General features: G+C 34.9%; 2 protein-coding genes across 2 annotated transcripts; both read left to right on the top strand.

Moving 5' to 3' along the window:
• Window positions 1-272: 272 nt before the first annotated feature.
• Window positions 273-7,038, top strand: SPON2 (spondin 2). Its single transcript, XM_076335746.1, has 6 exons — window positions 273-475; window positions 1,275-1,500; window positions 1,859-2,082; window positions 2,351-2,542; window positions 3,631-3,805; window positions 5,990-7,038. Exons 1-6 carry the CDS (start codon window positions 308-310, stop codon window positions 6,166-6,168), a joined length of 1,164 nt encoding a protein of 387 aa, XP_076191861.1. The 5' UTR covers window positions 273-307; the 3' UTR covers window positions 6,169-7,038.
• A 5,516-nt stretch (window positions 7,039-12,554) lies between these two features.
• Window positions 12,555-18,127, top strand: LOC143160008 (transmembrane emp24 domain-containing protein 11-like). Its single transcript, XM_076337566.1, is given in 6 exon segments — window positions 12,555-12,684; window positions 12,687-12,872; window positions 13,761-13,861; window positions 14,593-14,718; window positions 16,962-17,108; window positions 17,978-18,127. Coding segments are annotated over 6 exon segments (840 nt in total).
• Window positions 18,128-18,378: the final 251 nt, after the last annotated feature.

Raw genomic sequence — 18,378 nt, 5'->3', positions numbered from 1 at the left:
TGTAAATGTTTGGAAGGAGCATCTGTCAGACAATAAAACTTACAAGAAAACATGTTTCTCATTTAAAGTGTATTCACTAGAACTATTTCAGTGTTGGAATCAGTTCATTTGTATAGCTTGGAGGCATTAATAAGAGCAGAGAACTGTAAAGGCACCAGAAAACTCGAACTGTTGCTAAGAATCCAAGGTATTTTTTTAAAGCATTTCGTCTATTCGGCATCACAGTCTTCTGATAGGAACCTGAACCAGTTGACAGACAGGAAACCTGTCATAGTCCATCCAAAAAGATTGCAAACAAGAAGATGGCATGCTTTTTACAAACCTGGAAAGTCTAAAGATTACAATAATTGTTGGACCAAAGGGACCCTCTTCAGGCATAAATAGCAAGACTCCTACTGTCTTCTCTTGCAGACCAACTCAGCTGCCAGCAAAAGCAGGTGCTCTCCCCCTACCAGTGCTCCAGAGGAAATATTTAGTGAGTATTCACAGCTCTTTTTACAAATTAATATCTTATTAGCATTTTAGTTATATTTGTATAGTTTTCTCAAAGGACAAAAACATTTAAAAATAAGTTTTTAAGGCTGTTATTTTAAACAATTGCTGGAGTTCAACAGCCTGATGCAATTACCATATTAATTTAAAAACAAAATTTGCACAACCTATGACAGCAACTTTTAAAAAATATTGGTTTTTAACAACTGTGTAGCTTAAACAATCTGAAGCAATTACAATGTATTTTTTAATGCACAAGTTATGACAGCAAAGTAATTTATATAAATATGAAATGTATTTGACTTTAAATGTTATGCCATAAAAATGCCTTTGTAGAACACAAATTTAAAATAAATCATTTCTTTTGGCAAAGTAACCTGCAATTTAATCTTTAGAAGAATAAATATACCACTAATGTTTTCCACAGAAACAGTTGCTACTCTAATTAATTCAAGATGTGACTCTAGTAAGATTTCAAAAGAAAATCAGAAACAGATTTTTCTCAAAGGTAGTACTATGGACAAGGTTAAGATATTTTTATTTTCATTAGAAATACTTGTCCCAGGTAGAGTTACAGATTTGTAGCATATAGCATGGAAATATCAAAACCAAAAGCATTATAATAATGTTTTTAGAAGCACAACAATTTTTAGTGTTTCGGATATATGCTTTCTTTTTGGTTATAACTTACGGTACGTTACATTTTATTAGGTAACTGTTATTCAATTTTGAGTTTAGAGTGACTAATATGGCTAACATATTTTTTTCTTTTTGTGTGGAAGGCAATGGAAAACCTGATGTTTGTCTACCGCTCCTGTAAAGTTATCTGGACATTACTTGTAACAATACTTGGTTATGCCAGCAGCTTGCCTGTGGGTGATGATTCTATTTGCACAGCAGAAGAACTTGCTAAGTACAGCATAATCTTCACAGGGAAATGGAGTCAGACTGCTTTCCCTAAGCAGTATCCACTTTACAGGCCCCCAGCACAATGGTCATCAATGCTAGGTAAGTGAAGTATGTACAGTTTTAAGAACAGATAAATCTCTTGACCGCTGTAATCCTTTTCTTCTTAGTAGTCACTTTTAAGATAACTAATGAAAAAGGAAAAAAATAGCCAAAGTTATTAAGAATGAAATGCAGAAATTGGAGTATCTACAATGCTTTAAAAAGTCTACAACTGTTTTCAATTGACTTCTGTTTTCAATTGGCTGCAGCTGAAATAAACAGTGATAAGCCAAATGTTTTAGTGTTCACTCATTTTCATACACAATTTTTTTAACCTCAGAAATAAAACAGAGAAATTGAAGAAATAGGGACAATCTAAACCAGACTTTTATGTCATGCCATGTATTCACTCAAATAGGTGTTACTCATAGTTCTGACTACAGCATGTGGAAAAAAAATGAATATGCCAGCAATGGTGTACGTGATTTTGCTGAAAAGGGTGAAGCATGGGTATTAATGAAAGAAATAGAAGAAGCTGGAGAGAAAATTCAGAGTGTACATGGAATCTTCTCTGCTCCTGCCATTTCCAGTGGTACAGGACAAACCTCCACTGAATTAGAAGTGCATTCAAGACATCCCTTAGTAAGTAAATGTACATATTAATTTTAAAAGTTTATTTTATGTCACTAGCACTCAAAATTAAATATTTGAGTTCTCACTTGTAGGAACAATATAATGCAAAGAGTTACTAAAAAGCATGTCACATTGCAGGGAGCACTGTACAGGTTCTATAAAGTAGAAGAGCATAATGACATTTCTTTCAAAAATTTTAAGTTAAAATTACTATGAGCAGGACTGGAGCATTTCAAAATAAGTGATGCAATCCTGATGGATCATATTGTTTCATTAGGTTTCATTTGTTGTACGAATTGTTCCAAGCCCCGACTGGTTTGTGGGTATTGACAGCCTAAATCTCTGTGAAGACGACCACTGGATGGAAGAAGTATCAGTAGACCTATTTCCATATGATGCTGGAACTGACAGTGGTTTCACATTTTCCTCCCCAAACTTTGCCACTATTCCACAGGACACAGTTACAGAGGTAGGTGTATACACATAGTTTAGCACTTCATACCTATATGTATGTATGTATGTATGAGTCCTCCCTTTAAAAGATAACTATTCTATGAGTAGACAATAGACTCTCGTGAAACTGATTTCAGTATTTGAGGCTGCTGATGCTCTCTATATATGGATTTATTACATAGCTGATAATGTTACTGCTTTTGTTTATTTCCCGTATCTTTCAAATTTATCAGGTAAATGCAGATGGTTCATGAAAACTTGCCTCTACATTTAAAGTATTTTCTGTAAAAGCTATTTTTAGATTATTTTTAACAATTCTTAAAACACCAGGAAAATAAAAATATTCAAAAAAGTCCTAGCATTACTAAATATGTACCTAAACAGGAAAATTCTTAGTAGTGAATACTGCTGTGGGGAGGAGTTTTCACTTAAAAGCATTGCTGAAACCTGAAACTGTTACATTTGAGGGAAAGGAGCTAAGGGAAAGCAGAGGAGAACTTCTCCATTGCTATTGCGGTGACCCCCCTTTCAATCTCCTTTGCTCGCTCGATACTCTACATGCCTCATACTTTGCTTTTGTCATTTAAGGGTGCTGGGGAACAGAGCATTTTGATTCAAGTGTTTTGAATACTGTAAGCATTCAGTCAGTCCTTTCTTTAAGGTCAGTTTTTCTAGAGCCAAATGCTGTGCTAATGAGTAATGAGAAAAGGAACAGAGAAGCTGGAAAACAATACATTTGGCCTCCTATATCCGTACGACAGCTGCTGTAGCATACCTAATATTATTATTTAATACTCTTGTATTCTCCCTTGTAGTAACATCCACTTCGTCCCATCAAACCATTCCATACATTACTGTTTTCAGTACCTCCCACCGCAGTCCTCTATCCAAAGGTTGGCACAATTCATTGTGCCCAGTCTCAAAGCATTATGCATAAAAATTCTAGGATTACCAGCAGTAGTTGTGTGAACTGAGGTTCATAGAAACTGGTTATATGCATTTTACTTGCTGAAAAGTATTAGCATGATGTGTAAACGTGATTTTACAGTTATCTTCTTACTAATATGATGTAGTTTCTTTAAGATTCCCCTTTTTATTTCACAGATCACTTGTTCCTCTCCAAGTCACCCAGCAAATTCATTTTATTATCCCAAACTCAAAAATTTGCCACCTATTGCTCAAGTAACAATGGTGAAATTAAAGAAAAACCATCTGGGTCTTCCTGCACCTTATCTTAGTGTTCCAGCTAAAAGCAATGAAATAATAGACTCTGTCTCAGGTAAGTGATTAGTACTTTGACATGCTCGATTCTGTTATTCCCATTCATTCAGAAAATATCTGGCCAGTGATGTGGATGAAATAGGTGATTAGGCAGAATATTCTCCTATCTGCATAGGAATAGGTTCCAAACTCACACATAGGAAATAAAACAAGCCAGTTGACATAAAAGAGAATCCCTGAAAGAATAAGGAAGGGATTTCATATTTGAGCTATGGTTCAAAGGTTTGAGTTATATCCACAGTGAGGGTTTCTCAAGCCTTAGCAATCAGCATAGATCAGTGAATTTTATGAGAAATAAATAACATTTGACCAGAATCAGAGTTCCCAAATTCTTTGCAACTTTGAAGTAAATACTCATCCTTAAGTTTTTACATGGCAATGGAGCAAAAGAACTATCCTTGTCTCTTTCCGGGTCAGAGGGCTTGAAAGTTATGTGCAATAAGAATTGATATAATTCAATTGATTTGGACATATTTGTGATAAAAACATACAAAAAATAATGTTCTTTCTCATTTTTGTTTTCTTAAAAATATTAGCTAATAACCTTGTTTAGGTAGGAAGACATACAAACTACTGAGTCAAGTCAATTTAAGGGTAATTTTCAAATCTCCAAATTAACAAATACTTTATTTGCTCTAAGGGAAAGATAGCCATTGGACAGTGTCCACCAAGATTTTATCTTTATACTTTTCTACTGGATTTTTACAAAGTGTAAGAGGAAGGGTTAAGAATAAGAAGACTGACATCCTAAATACTATTTTAGAGACAGCAATAGGCTAAATCCCTAATGTATTCCTAGAATAGCTGCTATGTTCCAAGAAGAGCTTCTCCAGAGTAAGTCTGAAGATTGTATGCCTCTAGCTCTGTGCTAAAATCACCTCACAATCACTAAAATAAAGCTTATTCCCTACACAGCTAATAATGCATGATTTATACTTTCACAAATGCTTTTCTCTATCAATTTATAGTGTTTTAATGTATTTCTATTAATAAACAAGACATATGCAAAGTGAGTGCTACATATCCCATTTTCAGTCATATGCCTTTCCCACGACATTTGAAAGGAAGATTTGGCCTTCTTTAGGATATAAATTTAAAATAATGCATTTAAAGTATGGTATTTAAAAAATAATTTTTAATCATATATCCCCACTTTATTGTATATTAATCAGTAAATCAGTCTGTTCAAAACATATTCCAGAATCAAAAGGACAGATTTAATTACCAAACTGTGTCCCTCATTCTGACTAGAAACATGGGAATGAGTGATCACAACAGAAGTGGTGAGTTCCACTGTAATACCAGAAATTTATACCAGAGGTCACACATTTAGTACAGCATTTATAACTGGTTTTGTGCACACCTATTTTACCCACAAATGCTGTAATACACAATTGTGATGCAATTTCCTGTGACAAGCAATATTTTTATTTAACCTGCTAAGGAATAATCACCTATATTTTTATGAGAGATATTTTCAATGGAAGTATACATTATGAAAAGTATTTTAGAGTTTGACTTCTTTTCTTGCAGTAAATTAAAACTATATTGAAAACCCTTTTAGTATTAAAAAGCTTCTAGTGACAGAATATATTTATTGGCAAAGAGAACTGTAGCGTACATACCAAACAATAGCAAGATGATTTAATGATAAAAAATGGGACTTTTCTTTATTTCTGAAGAAAATTGGATCAAAAGTTAAATGGAATTTGATATGAACAACTATAGAAACAATATCTATCTGCAAAGAAATATAAGTGTACCTAAATAAACCAGAGAAAAGCTGGTTTTAATCCTGGTGTTTTTAGTAAGCCATGCAAAGGCAAATGAGTTATAAAATTGACAGTAAATGTTTTTTAATGCAATCTTTTGAATGCAATTATTTTAAGCGTAGTTTTATTTGACAGGAATTCTATACTTCCAATTCAATAAATAATATGCTGCACTACTGATATAGTACCTCAGTCTCTAGACTGCAATAATAATGATAATAATAATACCAATGTCAATGAGCTTAGGAGCTGAAACCAAATATTTTAATTTATGAGACAGCATATGGATTTTATGGATTTTTATTTTAAGGACGCTATTTGATCATCATTCCTTAATGCTTTGCCAGCTATGTGTTTGCCTTAAGCACAAATTTATGTAAAGTTACCTTTCTTTTTGGTGTATATTGCAGAAACACCACTGGACTGTGAGGTTTCACAATGGTCTTCCTGGGGTCTCTGTAGAGGTCTTTGCAGAAAGACAGGGACCAAGATCAGAACTCGTTTTGTACTTCTTCAGCCTGCCAATAATGGAATGCCTTGTCCAAATCTGGATGAAGAAACAAGATGTGAACCAGAGAATTGTGTCTGAAATAAAGAAAAGATAATAAATTAGATAATTTAAAAGTAGGATAAGTTTAACTAAATCTAAACTACATGTCAGTCAATGTTCCTTATCATTTGGGTAAGCTGCACTATTTTGCTGAAAAGGTATATCAGACTGGTTTTGAAAGTTGTTTAATATCAAGATTTTGGGGGGATTAAACTCCTAAGGTTTAGTATGACAACAGTACTTCATCATTTACAGACCAAAAACCCCCAGATAAATCCTTGCCATAAATACACTGTAAGTTCTTGGAGTACCCTCTAGTGGCAGAAAAGAAGATATTTGGAAAGATTATACTTCACACGTAAAAATCTTTCAATTACAAAATCTAAACTAATAACGTTCTTAAATACTGTAATTTGTTGATCTACAGCTATTTATACCTAGAAATTAATTCTTTCTCTAAATTATGTTTTTATAATTTATTGGCATTTTTGTTGTCTTTCTAAACATGTCTAACATGCGTTTCTTCAGAAACTACTTACATAAATCAGAGTGACCAGATGTTTGCAGTGTGGTTAAGACAATAACATAACTGAGTAAACTTGTCTTGAGACTTATAAATACATGAAAATGTCTTTCCTTTTCTGTTTTTCTCAAAAGTGAGAAGAATATCTGTCATGAGGACACTCGGCCAACAAAATTACTAGGAAAAATCAGAAGTGTGGATACTAGTAGAAAATCTCTGAACTTAATTAAAAGCGTTAGCTGAGATTTAAAAACTGACTGATTGTTGGTGTGTGTCCCTCATGAGACAACTATCTCAAAGTTAACACTGTTGACCATAACATAAATTATATCATTGTCTTTATATATGCAGTAAATATGTCCATGTTTATTAAATGCGTTTGTTGCTATTTGTGTCATCGTAACCTTTTTACAGAGAAAACTTGCCAATGTTTTAATATTATCTAAAATTGAGGTATGCACAGATATAACAAAACACAGTATGTCAGAAACTCTTCCTGACTGCAAGTTTTAATGCTCAAATAACCGTTACAAAACGAATGTAACATATGGCTTGTAAAGACTTGTGGTTACAAACCTGGAAAAGGATTTTGGAATAACACTTTCCAATAGAATATGTTTACAGTCAGCCCACAAAGCTTTTACAGGACACTGCGATTTTACAAATATACAGCACAGATATTGAACAGGAGATGTTGATTTGAGTAGGTTCTTTTTGGAATATGCCAAATATTGGAAAATTTATTATGTACTTAAAGGAGCACACTGTATTCTCTGTAGGGTTGAAACATTTAAAATGTTCTCAATATTTTTTTCCAGGAGATGAATCTTGCAAAGACCCAAAGAAAGTTGAAACTATCAGCCTAGACTAAGTTGGTACTGCAAATGCTGATAAACACACAGTTGTTAGGGTTAAGTATAGGAATTTCTACATCTTACATTCTTCAGATTCCCACAGTTGCCTGTTTTTCAAAATCGTTTCACTTACTCTTTTTATTATACCTATTTTTTTTCAGGTTCCCCTGTTTCCATTCTATAATGGAAATGGTGTTATTACACTATCATTTTCATATTTTGTGTTTAGTTAATTTCTCTGCCTTTCAATTTTTTTCTTTCTTCTTTTTGTATTAATTTTTATTATTCTATGCTTTTTTTTCTGCTAAACTTATTTACTATATAGTTACACAGTTATCACCATCTTAGAAAACTAAACGTATATTGAAGCATATATTTAAATATTCTCTGAGGACAGGAACTAATTTCAAATTGATTGATCAACTAGTGATAGACTAAACTCAATAAAGGTCTTGGGCAGAAATCAGATGCAAGTCAAAATTATGATTTAGGGAAAACAAACCCACAAACCACAAGGTATCCTTGGAGGAACCTTCCTGGAAGTTCTCTAGACACTAGGGTTTTACTTCTTCACATGTCCAGAACAACTGAAAGGCTAGGTCCAGTAGAAGAGTATCTGCATCTGCAATTGTATACATAACCCAAATCTAGGATTTCAGTCCTGCAAGTTATGATTTGATAGTGGAGCAGTCCCAGTGTTTACTCAAACTCCTGAAGCCAAAAGTTTCCCAAAGGACACTGAAGGAAAAGGGATGAGAGGGGGAGGTGGAGTAGAAAGGGAAGGGAATATGTAAAAGGCCAACACTTTCAGGAAACTCCAGTTATTGATAAATAACTTTTCTATTTGAGAGTGTTTACATACATGAATATTCACTGCAGGTTCCTTCAAGCAGAAGTTTCCTATGCAGTCAGTTACCTGGATATGTTTTTTTTTGTAAGCAGTGACTTCAGGAGACCTTGGTAAATATGGCATCCTTTAAGGATGCCCTTGTGGCAGTATAATGTTTGGCCATAAATATAGTTCCAGGTATTCACTTTGCAAACACCAGGGATGGAGACATTTCTTGGCAAGACTGTGGATACAGTGAGTTCTGGTGAAGCATGGTGAAGCACATTCTAATGATGTAGCACATTTCTCCTAACATATTTTTATTAAATGGATTAGTGAGGTATGTGATCCCTCTGCGGATATGGTGAGGCCTTTGTAGCTTTTACTTTCAGCAGTCTTGGATTTGTCTTAAAAATTTTTGGACAGCGAAGAAACACAGAGAAACTCTTCCTTCCTTTTCCCTTACATCCAGTGTTACAGATGGCTGGCAGCCAAGATGCTGTGGTCCTAAATACATGAGATTTAGGGAATGAAGTAGGTAAATTAATTTCTGGGTTAAACTAATCTCAGAAAACACTTTGGGAGGAAACTTGAAATGGATTTGTAAAGAAAATTTTTTTAGCAATAAAGTTTTGTAGGAAAAATCAGCTTTGATGTCTTGGCAGATATTCTTGCAGAATGGAAGACACGGTTAAAGGTAAGTGAAGTAGCAAAAAAAGTCACCATAGACTTGAACTGTGGTCCTACAAAAACCACAAACACCAAATTCAATTCCTATAGTGGAATAGGGAACCTCATTACTGAGAACAACTTGTCCAGTACCTTAAGGAATTTAAGGACAATTAGCTGTGAACGTATGAAAGCTCTTCCTATTATCTCCAATAGGTAGGAATGCCAGCTGAAGCTGTGGATATATTTATGCTTTTCTATGGGCTGTGGCTTCTCTGCAGACATCCAGTACAGCACCTTGGTGGTTAATGACTAGGGAAAAAAGAGAGTACTTCTGTAGATAAGTCAGGATACAGGAAGGACTGATGTGATCTATGAACTGAACTGAACTGAACTGAACCGAACCGAACTGAAAAGCTCTCCCAGGTACCATAGCATAAATGTTGGTTGTGTGAGCCTTAGGTGGACTAAAGGAGAGGGCAGACATTTTGTTCTACCAAATACTCCAAAATGACTGGGATGGATGCCCAGGGTGTGTGTGTGTGAAACAAACTTACTAACTGCAGTTTGAGGCCCTGTTGCATTTTGCTCAGTAAATATGCCTTCCCACAACTGAGGAGAAGCTGTGTCAGAGGGCCAACCCTACACTGTATAAGTGTACTGTATAAGCGGGCCAACTCTAACTGACCAAATCTCGTCCACCGAGCCTGCTATGAAGAGTTGCAGGCAATTGTCAAAATGGCACAGGGTCTGCTGTTAAAGATCATTTTTTGGGAGACACAGTCTTAGATTCATTGATAAACAGCTCTAATATCCTAGCCACACTGCCTAAACTAAGCATGGTCATAGAAACTAATGTGTGCCTTACTTCTAGAATGGAACGGAAAGCATGCCAGCTTTTCTGATCAGTGAATGAGCACGGTCCCCATCAGGACATAACTGGAATGTGAGCAAAAGATCTGAGAGTACTTGATGGTATTGAAGGCAAAAAAGTCCATTTCATGATCGAGTTGAAGATGTCCCTGCCCACGGCAGGGGGTTGGACTAGATGACCTTTAGAGGTCCCTTCCAACCCAAACTGTTCTATGATTTTATGATTCTATGATATTCCCAGTCCCAGGTAATTGAAATACATTGGGAATATCTGATCTGTTATGAATGATCCAACATAATAAAGTAACTCAGACTATTCCATGACAATATTTAACATGCTCAGAAAATAAATCTAACACTTGATACAGCAGTTCTGAAGTTGGCCAAATCCTGTTTAATGGGATGTAGTATGCAGAAGTTGTGTCCGTGGTAATTTACAGGTACCGTGAATGCCTGAGACAAAAAAGCTCTCAATATGCTGCATGACAACCTGATCACCTGGAGGCTGACTTATTTTTGTTTGTTTGAAGTCCAGCAGCCCTACTATGTTAGCATTTGCTAGCCAAAAGTACAGAAGTAATGTGTCTGTCCCAACTGGTCTGGGCAAAGTGAAGGATAAAGTGGCGTCCCCTTGTACATCTTGCGTCCTACCATTGGAACACGGAATTCTGGAAATTTCATTAGTCAATGGAAAGCTAAAAGGATGATTGCTTAAGCAGCTCACAGTCTGCAGACAAATCTATACTTCTTGCAGGTATAGTATGGCACGAGAATTTATGCAGGAGCATGTCAGTCAAGATCTCCCTGTGGTGGAGGAGTAAGAATCTAATTATATGATGAGATTCTGTATAATCTAAAATTATTTCTGATGGATAAATGCTAAAGTAGTAATGGAGTCCTAATATCACCTTTGAGACTCCTAAGGATTCAATGGCCATGAGATGCAATTTGTATCCCTTTATCCTTAACCATATGGAGTCAAAGAAAAAGAAGTAATGTTTAAGGAATCAAGGCTCCTCGTCTTTGACAATCTCTTTATCAGTATAGGGATGTTGTATTTTGCTGGAGGTGAACGAATACTTGTGCTAGAACTTCTGTGAAGATACTTCATGCTGTGGAATGGACTGAACTTATGATGGTTGTGAGCCTCTGTCCGTGTTAGACAAAGACATTTTTTTATTGAGACAACTTTATGGATAGCAGGTGCAGTGAAGGGCAATAGACCAGTAGATGTGAAATAATCCATCCTGAAATTTTAGGTATTTAGGTTACAGATATTGAGGATGAGTTGCTGTCCATCCATCTTCCTTGATACTAGGAAAATACATGTTCTTGTGTTATGATGGAGCCAATTCTATGGCTACCAGCGCTAGCAGAATGCATCTCCTGCTAAAGAGATTCTCAGAAGGGCTGCTCAGAAATGGATAGGAAGAGCAACATAGTTTTATTTACTAATAAATAGGTGTCACCAAATAACAGTAAATGCAAATGGGACATTCTATGAGGAAATTGAAAGAAGAATTCAGAGGAGGTGTTGAACAATAAGGGAAAAGGGCTAGTCATGATCCTTCGGTGGGTGTATAGTGTTAAGGATGCAACTTATGCAGCTGAGCTTTTGATAGCTATATAAAACCAAAACATAAAATCCAACTACCGCCTTTTCAGGCAAAATAAATGCTGATAAAATTCCAGCAAGGAGATGGTGGTTTCCCTGTCTATGGCACTGCATACCACCTATATGGCATGTGTGTGTAGCTTATATCCCATACCTTGAAGTCAACATGACAGAACTCTGAAGTGAACTAAGAGGTTCAAGACACATTCAAGGACATTACAACAATTTCATCTGCAGATGCCAGGTGTTGCTGAGGAACATGGCAGGGTTGTAGAGAGTCAGTGATCAAACTACAGTCTTACAACAGGAGTGTAGTGAGCTTCTGAAGGGGAAAATGAGCTCAAAGGTGGTTCCTGCCTACTGGAAATGATCCCATAGGTGGGTCCTATGCTGGAAAACGACCACATACCCTCTCCCATTGAGGCCAACCTTCCAGATACAGTGATCTCAGTTTATAGGACAAGGAACACTTGAGTAGTAACTGAGTTCATCATCAGGCATATAGATTGTTTGGTCTATATTAGTACAAAGGGGAATAATAAAACCCTCTATCATTATTTAATTTACACTATAACTTTCTTTAGAGAATTTATTAGGCAGTATCTAAGAGAAAGACATTCTTATCTAAAAAAATCTTATTCAGAAAGTGTTAATTTTATTTTTTTTCCTGCTGTATCATATTCATCAGTGTTTCAGAGTCTTTTATTGTCCAAGTTCTTTTGACTTTCTTCTTCATATTTCTTTCAGCCCTTTTATGTGGTCCCTATGGGTTTTGTACAGGTGTATACATATGTCCAATGATTTAGGTACAAGTTTTCTTAATAAAAGAGGAGTGAAGCTCTGGAATAATCACCCAGAATAAATAAGTTAACAAGTTCATTTAAGTTGAAAATTGAGCAGTTTATGGAAAGAGATAACCAATGCAGTTGCTTACAGTAATCTAGGGAACTGATCTCAAGTACCTGAGAGGTTCTTTCCAGTTTCGTGTTCTTCTATGTGTATAAAATAAAATTTTAATCTAGATGCTGGGAAAGAAGAAAGATTTTACAAGTTATCTTTTTCATGTTATCTCATTCTGCAGAACATACTGTAGTTATTTATAAGTGTGTAACCACCAGCTGCCTTTTCTCACAGTTTTTTTTTGCCCTCAAAAATACACTGATAAGCAGCAAACAAGGAACGACCACAGGACTATGTACATTTGTAAATAGTTATCTCCAAAAGCAGTACAACTGGGATACATAAAAACCATGAAAAGCCAATTAATAGGATTTTTTATGAACTTTTGGATTTCTTTTTCACTCGCTTTATATTTTCACAGTGGAGAAAGAGAAGAGAAATGTATAATCGAAGATGTTCCCAGTGACACATTGGTAATTGGTAGGTATCTGTCAATGCTATACAATGATCTAACCTATGCAATAATGAAGATAGCTTGTAATGTAACAGGAAAATCTGTGATTGATAAATATGGTAAAATCCTGGTGATAAGAAAGAGGGCACACTGAAACTAATTCCCCGCAGCAGGGGCTAGTTATAATGTCCTCACACATTATGTGTATCCCTCACACAAAGAAAGGCAGGTTTGCAGAATGCTTAACTGACTAGACAAATAAAAAGACTGTCTTCTAATTCTACAGCAGTGGAACTGCTTCTTCAGTGTGTGCTTCTATACATTCTGGCTGATTTACTCATTCATACCAGAATTTCTGTAACATGTTTTTACCCATATGAATGCAAGAGTTACTTTTTTGATTAACACTGGTCTGGAAAGAAGCAATTCAAGATGTACTAAAGTTCCGTTTCACCTGGGCTAACACAAGCACTTTAAGTTCGTCTACAAGACTGTAAATGTAAGATTGAAAGGGGACAGTAAAAAATATTATATAATCACCTTTTTTAAAAATAATGTGATAAATATGAAAGACAATCCTAAAAATGTAATTTGAATACAGCACACATGCTTTTGGAGGTCTCAGCATGCCTTCTGTATGCTAATCTTGCCAGAGCATTAGGAGTAATCAGAAAGCATTACTTGTTAATCAACCATTTTTGTAGCATTCTAGAACATTTTCTAGTGTAGTAAAAATTTATTGCATTTCACACTGTTACAAAGTGCCCCCTAAGCAATTTTAATCATAAGCACATGAAATACATATATTGTTTTATTGTTAATAATTTATCTTTATATTTTTGCTGGAAAAGCAATAAAGATATTTAATATTAAGCTATGTTTTATTTAACAGATTTTTATCTGTTTTTATTCAGGGAATTACAAAGTACAACGCTGGGATATACATAAACAAGACTTTCTTGAATCTGCTCCCGGTTTGGGAATGTTTGTGACTGTCACAACTCCTTCTGCTGAGGTAAATATGCTTTACAAATGGTTCTGTAGGATTTATGAGTTGACTTTTGGCACTGACAGGCAGCACTATAAAAATAATAGACACTTTTGGGGGAAAAGTAAGTCTATCAGCTAGTTCAGTATTTTGGTGCTGAAAGGTATAAGCACCTTGTGATTTCTATCAAAATAAATAGAAAAGACAATGTTTGATAATGATGTGTGTGGACAATTTTTGCATTACTACTGGATTTGGGAAACTGTGTCATTAAGAATAGTAAGTGACAACTGAGAAAACAGGTTAGATTTTTAAAAAAAATTAAGTTTAAAAAAAATGAAAATTCACTTGAGCGGCAGAAAGGAAGGCTGATGATAAACTAAACTGCAAAAGTCAAGATTACCTTGAGGCTGCATATAGCCATCATGCATAACAACTGCCTGCGTTGCCATAAGGTCCTGAGCTTTTTCAGCAACGGACAATTTATTTCTGTGCCTAGACAAAGTCTTAGTTTTCAAACTTTAAATGCTTTAGAAAGCATTGGCTTTTGTACATTGCAGAAATCTATAGCATTTCAATGTTCACTGTGAGTTAAAATCGTTTATTTTTCTCTAAATCTATTCTGAAATCCAGGTAAATTTAATGTTGTCAGGAGGTTAACTGATTATTTTTTACATCCAATTCACAGTACTGTTTTTTGATTGTTTTATTGATATTTATAATGTACATACCCAACATATATAATATCTAAATTGCAGGTACTATTGTCAAAACTGTATGGGCCACAAGGAACATTTTCTTTTACATCCTATCTATCTGGGGAGCATGTTATCTGCCTACAGTCTAACTCAACAAGATTTATGGCATTTGCAGGAAGTAAACTGGTAGGTATATTTCTTAAATATTCTTTGTTGTAATAGTATCAATTGTTTACAAACTGCAGAGATTACAAATTAGATTAGAAGGTGGTCTAACTTCTAGCAGATAATTCAACATTTTAATGATTAAAGAAGACAAACCTAGAATTATGAAGATGAAGAGATAAAAAGACTGTTCTGATATTTAAGAAGTCAAGATTAAAGAGGCAAGACAAATAACTATAGAGTGATTTAATGTTTGTACAGTGCTTTGAATGTGAAAGATTCTGATCAATCAGAACAACTATTTGGTTCAAAAAGATAAATATGTAAGATTGACTAACACAAACACTTGTCGTAAAGATATTCCATGTCTTCACTAACTTTGATTGAATTCCTAAAGAAAATTTAACATTTTAATTCTTGAAAGATATTCAAATTAAGAATATATTAGCATACTTGATATTGTCTGCTACCGACAAAGTTGGTCTTAATACAGATTTTGAAAAAAAAAAAAGAGGCCATCAGAGGTGATATCATGGCTCTGATCTATTTCAGCAAACAATTTCATAAACACTGTTTTGAAAATTGTATCTATATACCACTTCTCAAACGATAGTTGAACAGGTGAGAATTACTCTCTAGAGGTGTTTTTTTTTTTCTAGTTGACTGCAAAAGAGTTAGATAACCAGCTAGATATAAAATCTCGTAAATGTGTTAAGTGAGGTAGGCCAAATTTCATCCTAGATGTATGCTTTGGGAACATGTAGATGACACAGAAGCAAGAAGACTTAACAATACTGAAGTGGGACTATTACACTGGAATAAGTAGGTGTTCTTATGGATTGGTTTATGGAAATGAGTGGAAATTTAATCATACACATTGCAAAAGCACTTAGGTTCTAATAATAAAAAAAATTGTGGCACTCGGCAACTAGAGAGGGTAAGGGGGATAAAGCATTGGTTGGTCATAGTTAACTTCACACCATGAATGCGATTCTGAGGATACACCAGGCGATTTTTATCTGCTACAGGTGGAGATGTATTAATATCATTTTACATGATGCATGCACCATGTACAGTTCTGGTCATCCCATTTAAAACAAGTGAACAGGTGCAGGGAAGGAGAACATTAATAGCACTAATATTAAATAGGGTGGTTTGTTTAGCTTAAGAACACAGAAATAAAAAAGGAAAATATTGCTCTTCATAATTATATCTGCAGGAATAAAGATCACAAAAGGAAAAACATTCTTTAGGTAAGTTAAATCTTTATGTGTTCTGTAAGAACCAGATGCAGTGGTGGTGATCTGAACTGCTTCAAACCAAAGTTCAATAATTTAAAGGACAAAGGCTACCATAAGGTTGTGAGATGGATGTCCAGATGTTCAGTTAGCTAATTCTAAGAGAGCTGAAAGGAGATGTGCCCTTCATTTGTGGTTGATGTCTGAGTAGACCAAATTCTATTGTGGTAATACCAAGCTCTAGGATTTCAGCAGATTATCTGTTTGGCTAAAACTTTTTTATTTTCTCTTAGGTACAAATTGGCTTCTAGGAGAACTTTCTCCTATTAATTTTAGTAAAATTTTTCATTCATGCCAAAATAAGTTGCATAATATTGCAAGTTGCATTCTTCCCTTTTCTTTCTACGGCTCTGTTGCTTGGCAGCTTTGGGGCATTGTTGCTATAGAGCGTACAATAGCTTATAGGCTATTGGGAGGTATTTCATACCGGATAAACCGTGTGTGGAGAAAGAAAAAAGATACCTTATGGATGGTTCTGCTGTAATACCTATGATAAACTGCAAATAATGATTCTACTGGTCTCCTTCCAGTCTTATACTCCTAACTGTTAGTGGAGGAAACATAGAAATGCATCAGTAAAAAGCTTCCTGCAGTACTACTGAAGAGTGCCATTTCTGCAATGTTAGGATGGAATGTGAAACACAATGAGCAGTCCTAATGGTACTCATTTTTTTAACTAGTTTGGACAAAGAACAGAAAACATTTTCATGGTGGTTGAATCAATACTAGCATAAAATAATGCCCTAACAGTAGTCAAGATTCTAAATTTATATAATGAATTTAAAAATAAAATTAAGAAACACTTTAAATATCCCATCTGATTCTAATTTTAGGAAGGATTTCTATAAGCAATTAAAACTATTTTCCTGTAATGAGCTTAAATGGAAATTATCCATTGTTTCTTTTTTTCTAAGGAATTTTGAAAACACAGAAGACACAGTAATGGAATATTATTTCTGTTCGCAGCGTATCCATTTGGACATTAGAGTTGGAGAACATTTTTTGGATGAATCTGTTGTTCAAGCTAAAGACAAAGTGAATGAAGTTAACTCTAGACTAGAACATCTAATTGAGCAAATTCATCACATATCCAAAGAACAAAATTATGAAAGAGTATGTATGTTCCCTAATGGAAATGTTAAAAATATTGTACATAGGTTTATTGATTTATAAAGTATTATGAGGTTTATTATTTAATTGCAGTGTTATTTTTAACTAACTCATAAAAATCTATTGGTATTTAACCAATATGGCTTACATTACCTTGCAAAATATTTTTAAGCTGTAACATAAAAACTAATTAATCCCTGTGAACTCATGCTTTTAGGTGCAACAGGTGTTATTTTAAAGCAGGAATTTCCAAATATAGTTTTCTTGGTCAGAGTCAGTAAGAGCAGCTGAGCAGGTGGCAGGTACCGTTGCTGGTGATGTTGCCAGCTGTTGTTTCCATGGTGGCCTGTGTGCGTAAACTTTATTGGAGTGGGTGAGGAAATGACTGAGCCTATATTTATATATCTCCATGCAGGTAGAAATAAAGCCCTCCTTCAAACAAGTGTACACCCGTTGTTTTCACTTTTCTATACATATGCAGGCAGTCAGACTGTGTTTGAAATATATCGACTAGTTACCTAAAAAAAGAAATTTGGCTGCAAAAAGGTTCTTGACTGCAATATGAAAGTGACTGTAAGCCTAAAAAGGCTTAAGCTTGTACTAGTGGAACATATTTAGCACAATATATATTTTATGAACAAGGGAAAGCTCTGTTTGCCTTTCTGCTTCAAGATACAGTGTGCCTGCTTCTCGGTTTTGATTTGTAAAGATATCCACCTTATGGATAAGAACAAACTTTCATTCTTATCGACATGAAAAAAGTGTTTGTTCACTACCATGCAGAAGAGGGATGCCTGTCTAGTTACCCAGATAGCAGCATGAAACATACAGATGCCAAAAGGTAATAATTATGCTTTTTGATTTTTCTTCAGGAGCGTGAAGAAAAATTTCGGAAGACAAGTGAAGAAACTAACAGCAATATTTTGTGGTGGGCTATTGTACAAACACTAATCCTCATCTCCATTGGAATCTGGCAAATCAAATCTCTCAGAGATTTCTTTATATCTAAGAAGCTTGTTTAAATTTTATAAAGTAAATGCACAGATTTGAAAATTGCACACCATGTAACACCTAACATCCAAAGAAACCCAGTATCTATGAGAAAATTGGTTGTATATAACTCTCAAGCTTCTCTCATCTTCTACTCTGGTTCTTACTCTAACTCTGGTTTTCTCCATTTATATCACAGCCTCTGGCATCCCCTTACATTTTACTCCTTGAATCCCATCTTTTATGTGTTTCTTTTCCTCTGCAGATGTAAAGCTAAATCTAG

The sequence above is a fragment of the Aptenodytes patagonicus genome, chromosome 4 (genome assembly GCF_965638725.1).
Source record: "Aptenodytes patagonicus chromosome 4, bAptPat1.pri.cur, whole genome shotgun sequence".
Classification (NCBI taxonomy): domain Eukaryota; kingdom Metazoa; phylum Chordata; class Aves; order Sphenisciformes; family Spheniscidae; genus Aptenodytes; species Aptenodytes patagonicus.
Note: the sequence above shows the minus strand (reverse complement) of the source record. Positions and strands in the feature narration are given on the sequence as shown.

Bases quoted from the DNA above. Each gene is read 5' to 3' on its own strand.
- SPON2 (XM_076335746.1), top strand. From the start codon at position 308: ATGCTTTTTACAAACCTGGAAAGTCTAAAGATTACAATAATTGTTGGA. The intron at 1,501-1,858 runs GTAAGTGAAGTA...TCACTCAAATAG, and splicing joins ACAATGGTCATCAATGCTAG to GTGTTACTCATAGTTCTGAC. The intron at 3,806-5,989 runs GTAAGTGATTAG...TGTATATTGCAG, and splicing joins AATAATAGACTCTGTCTCAG to AAACACCACTGGACTGTGAG.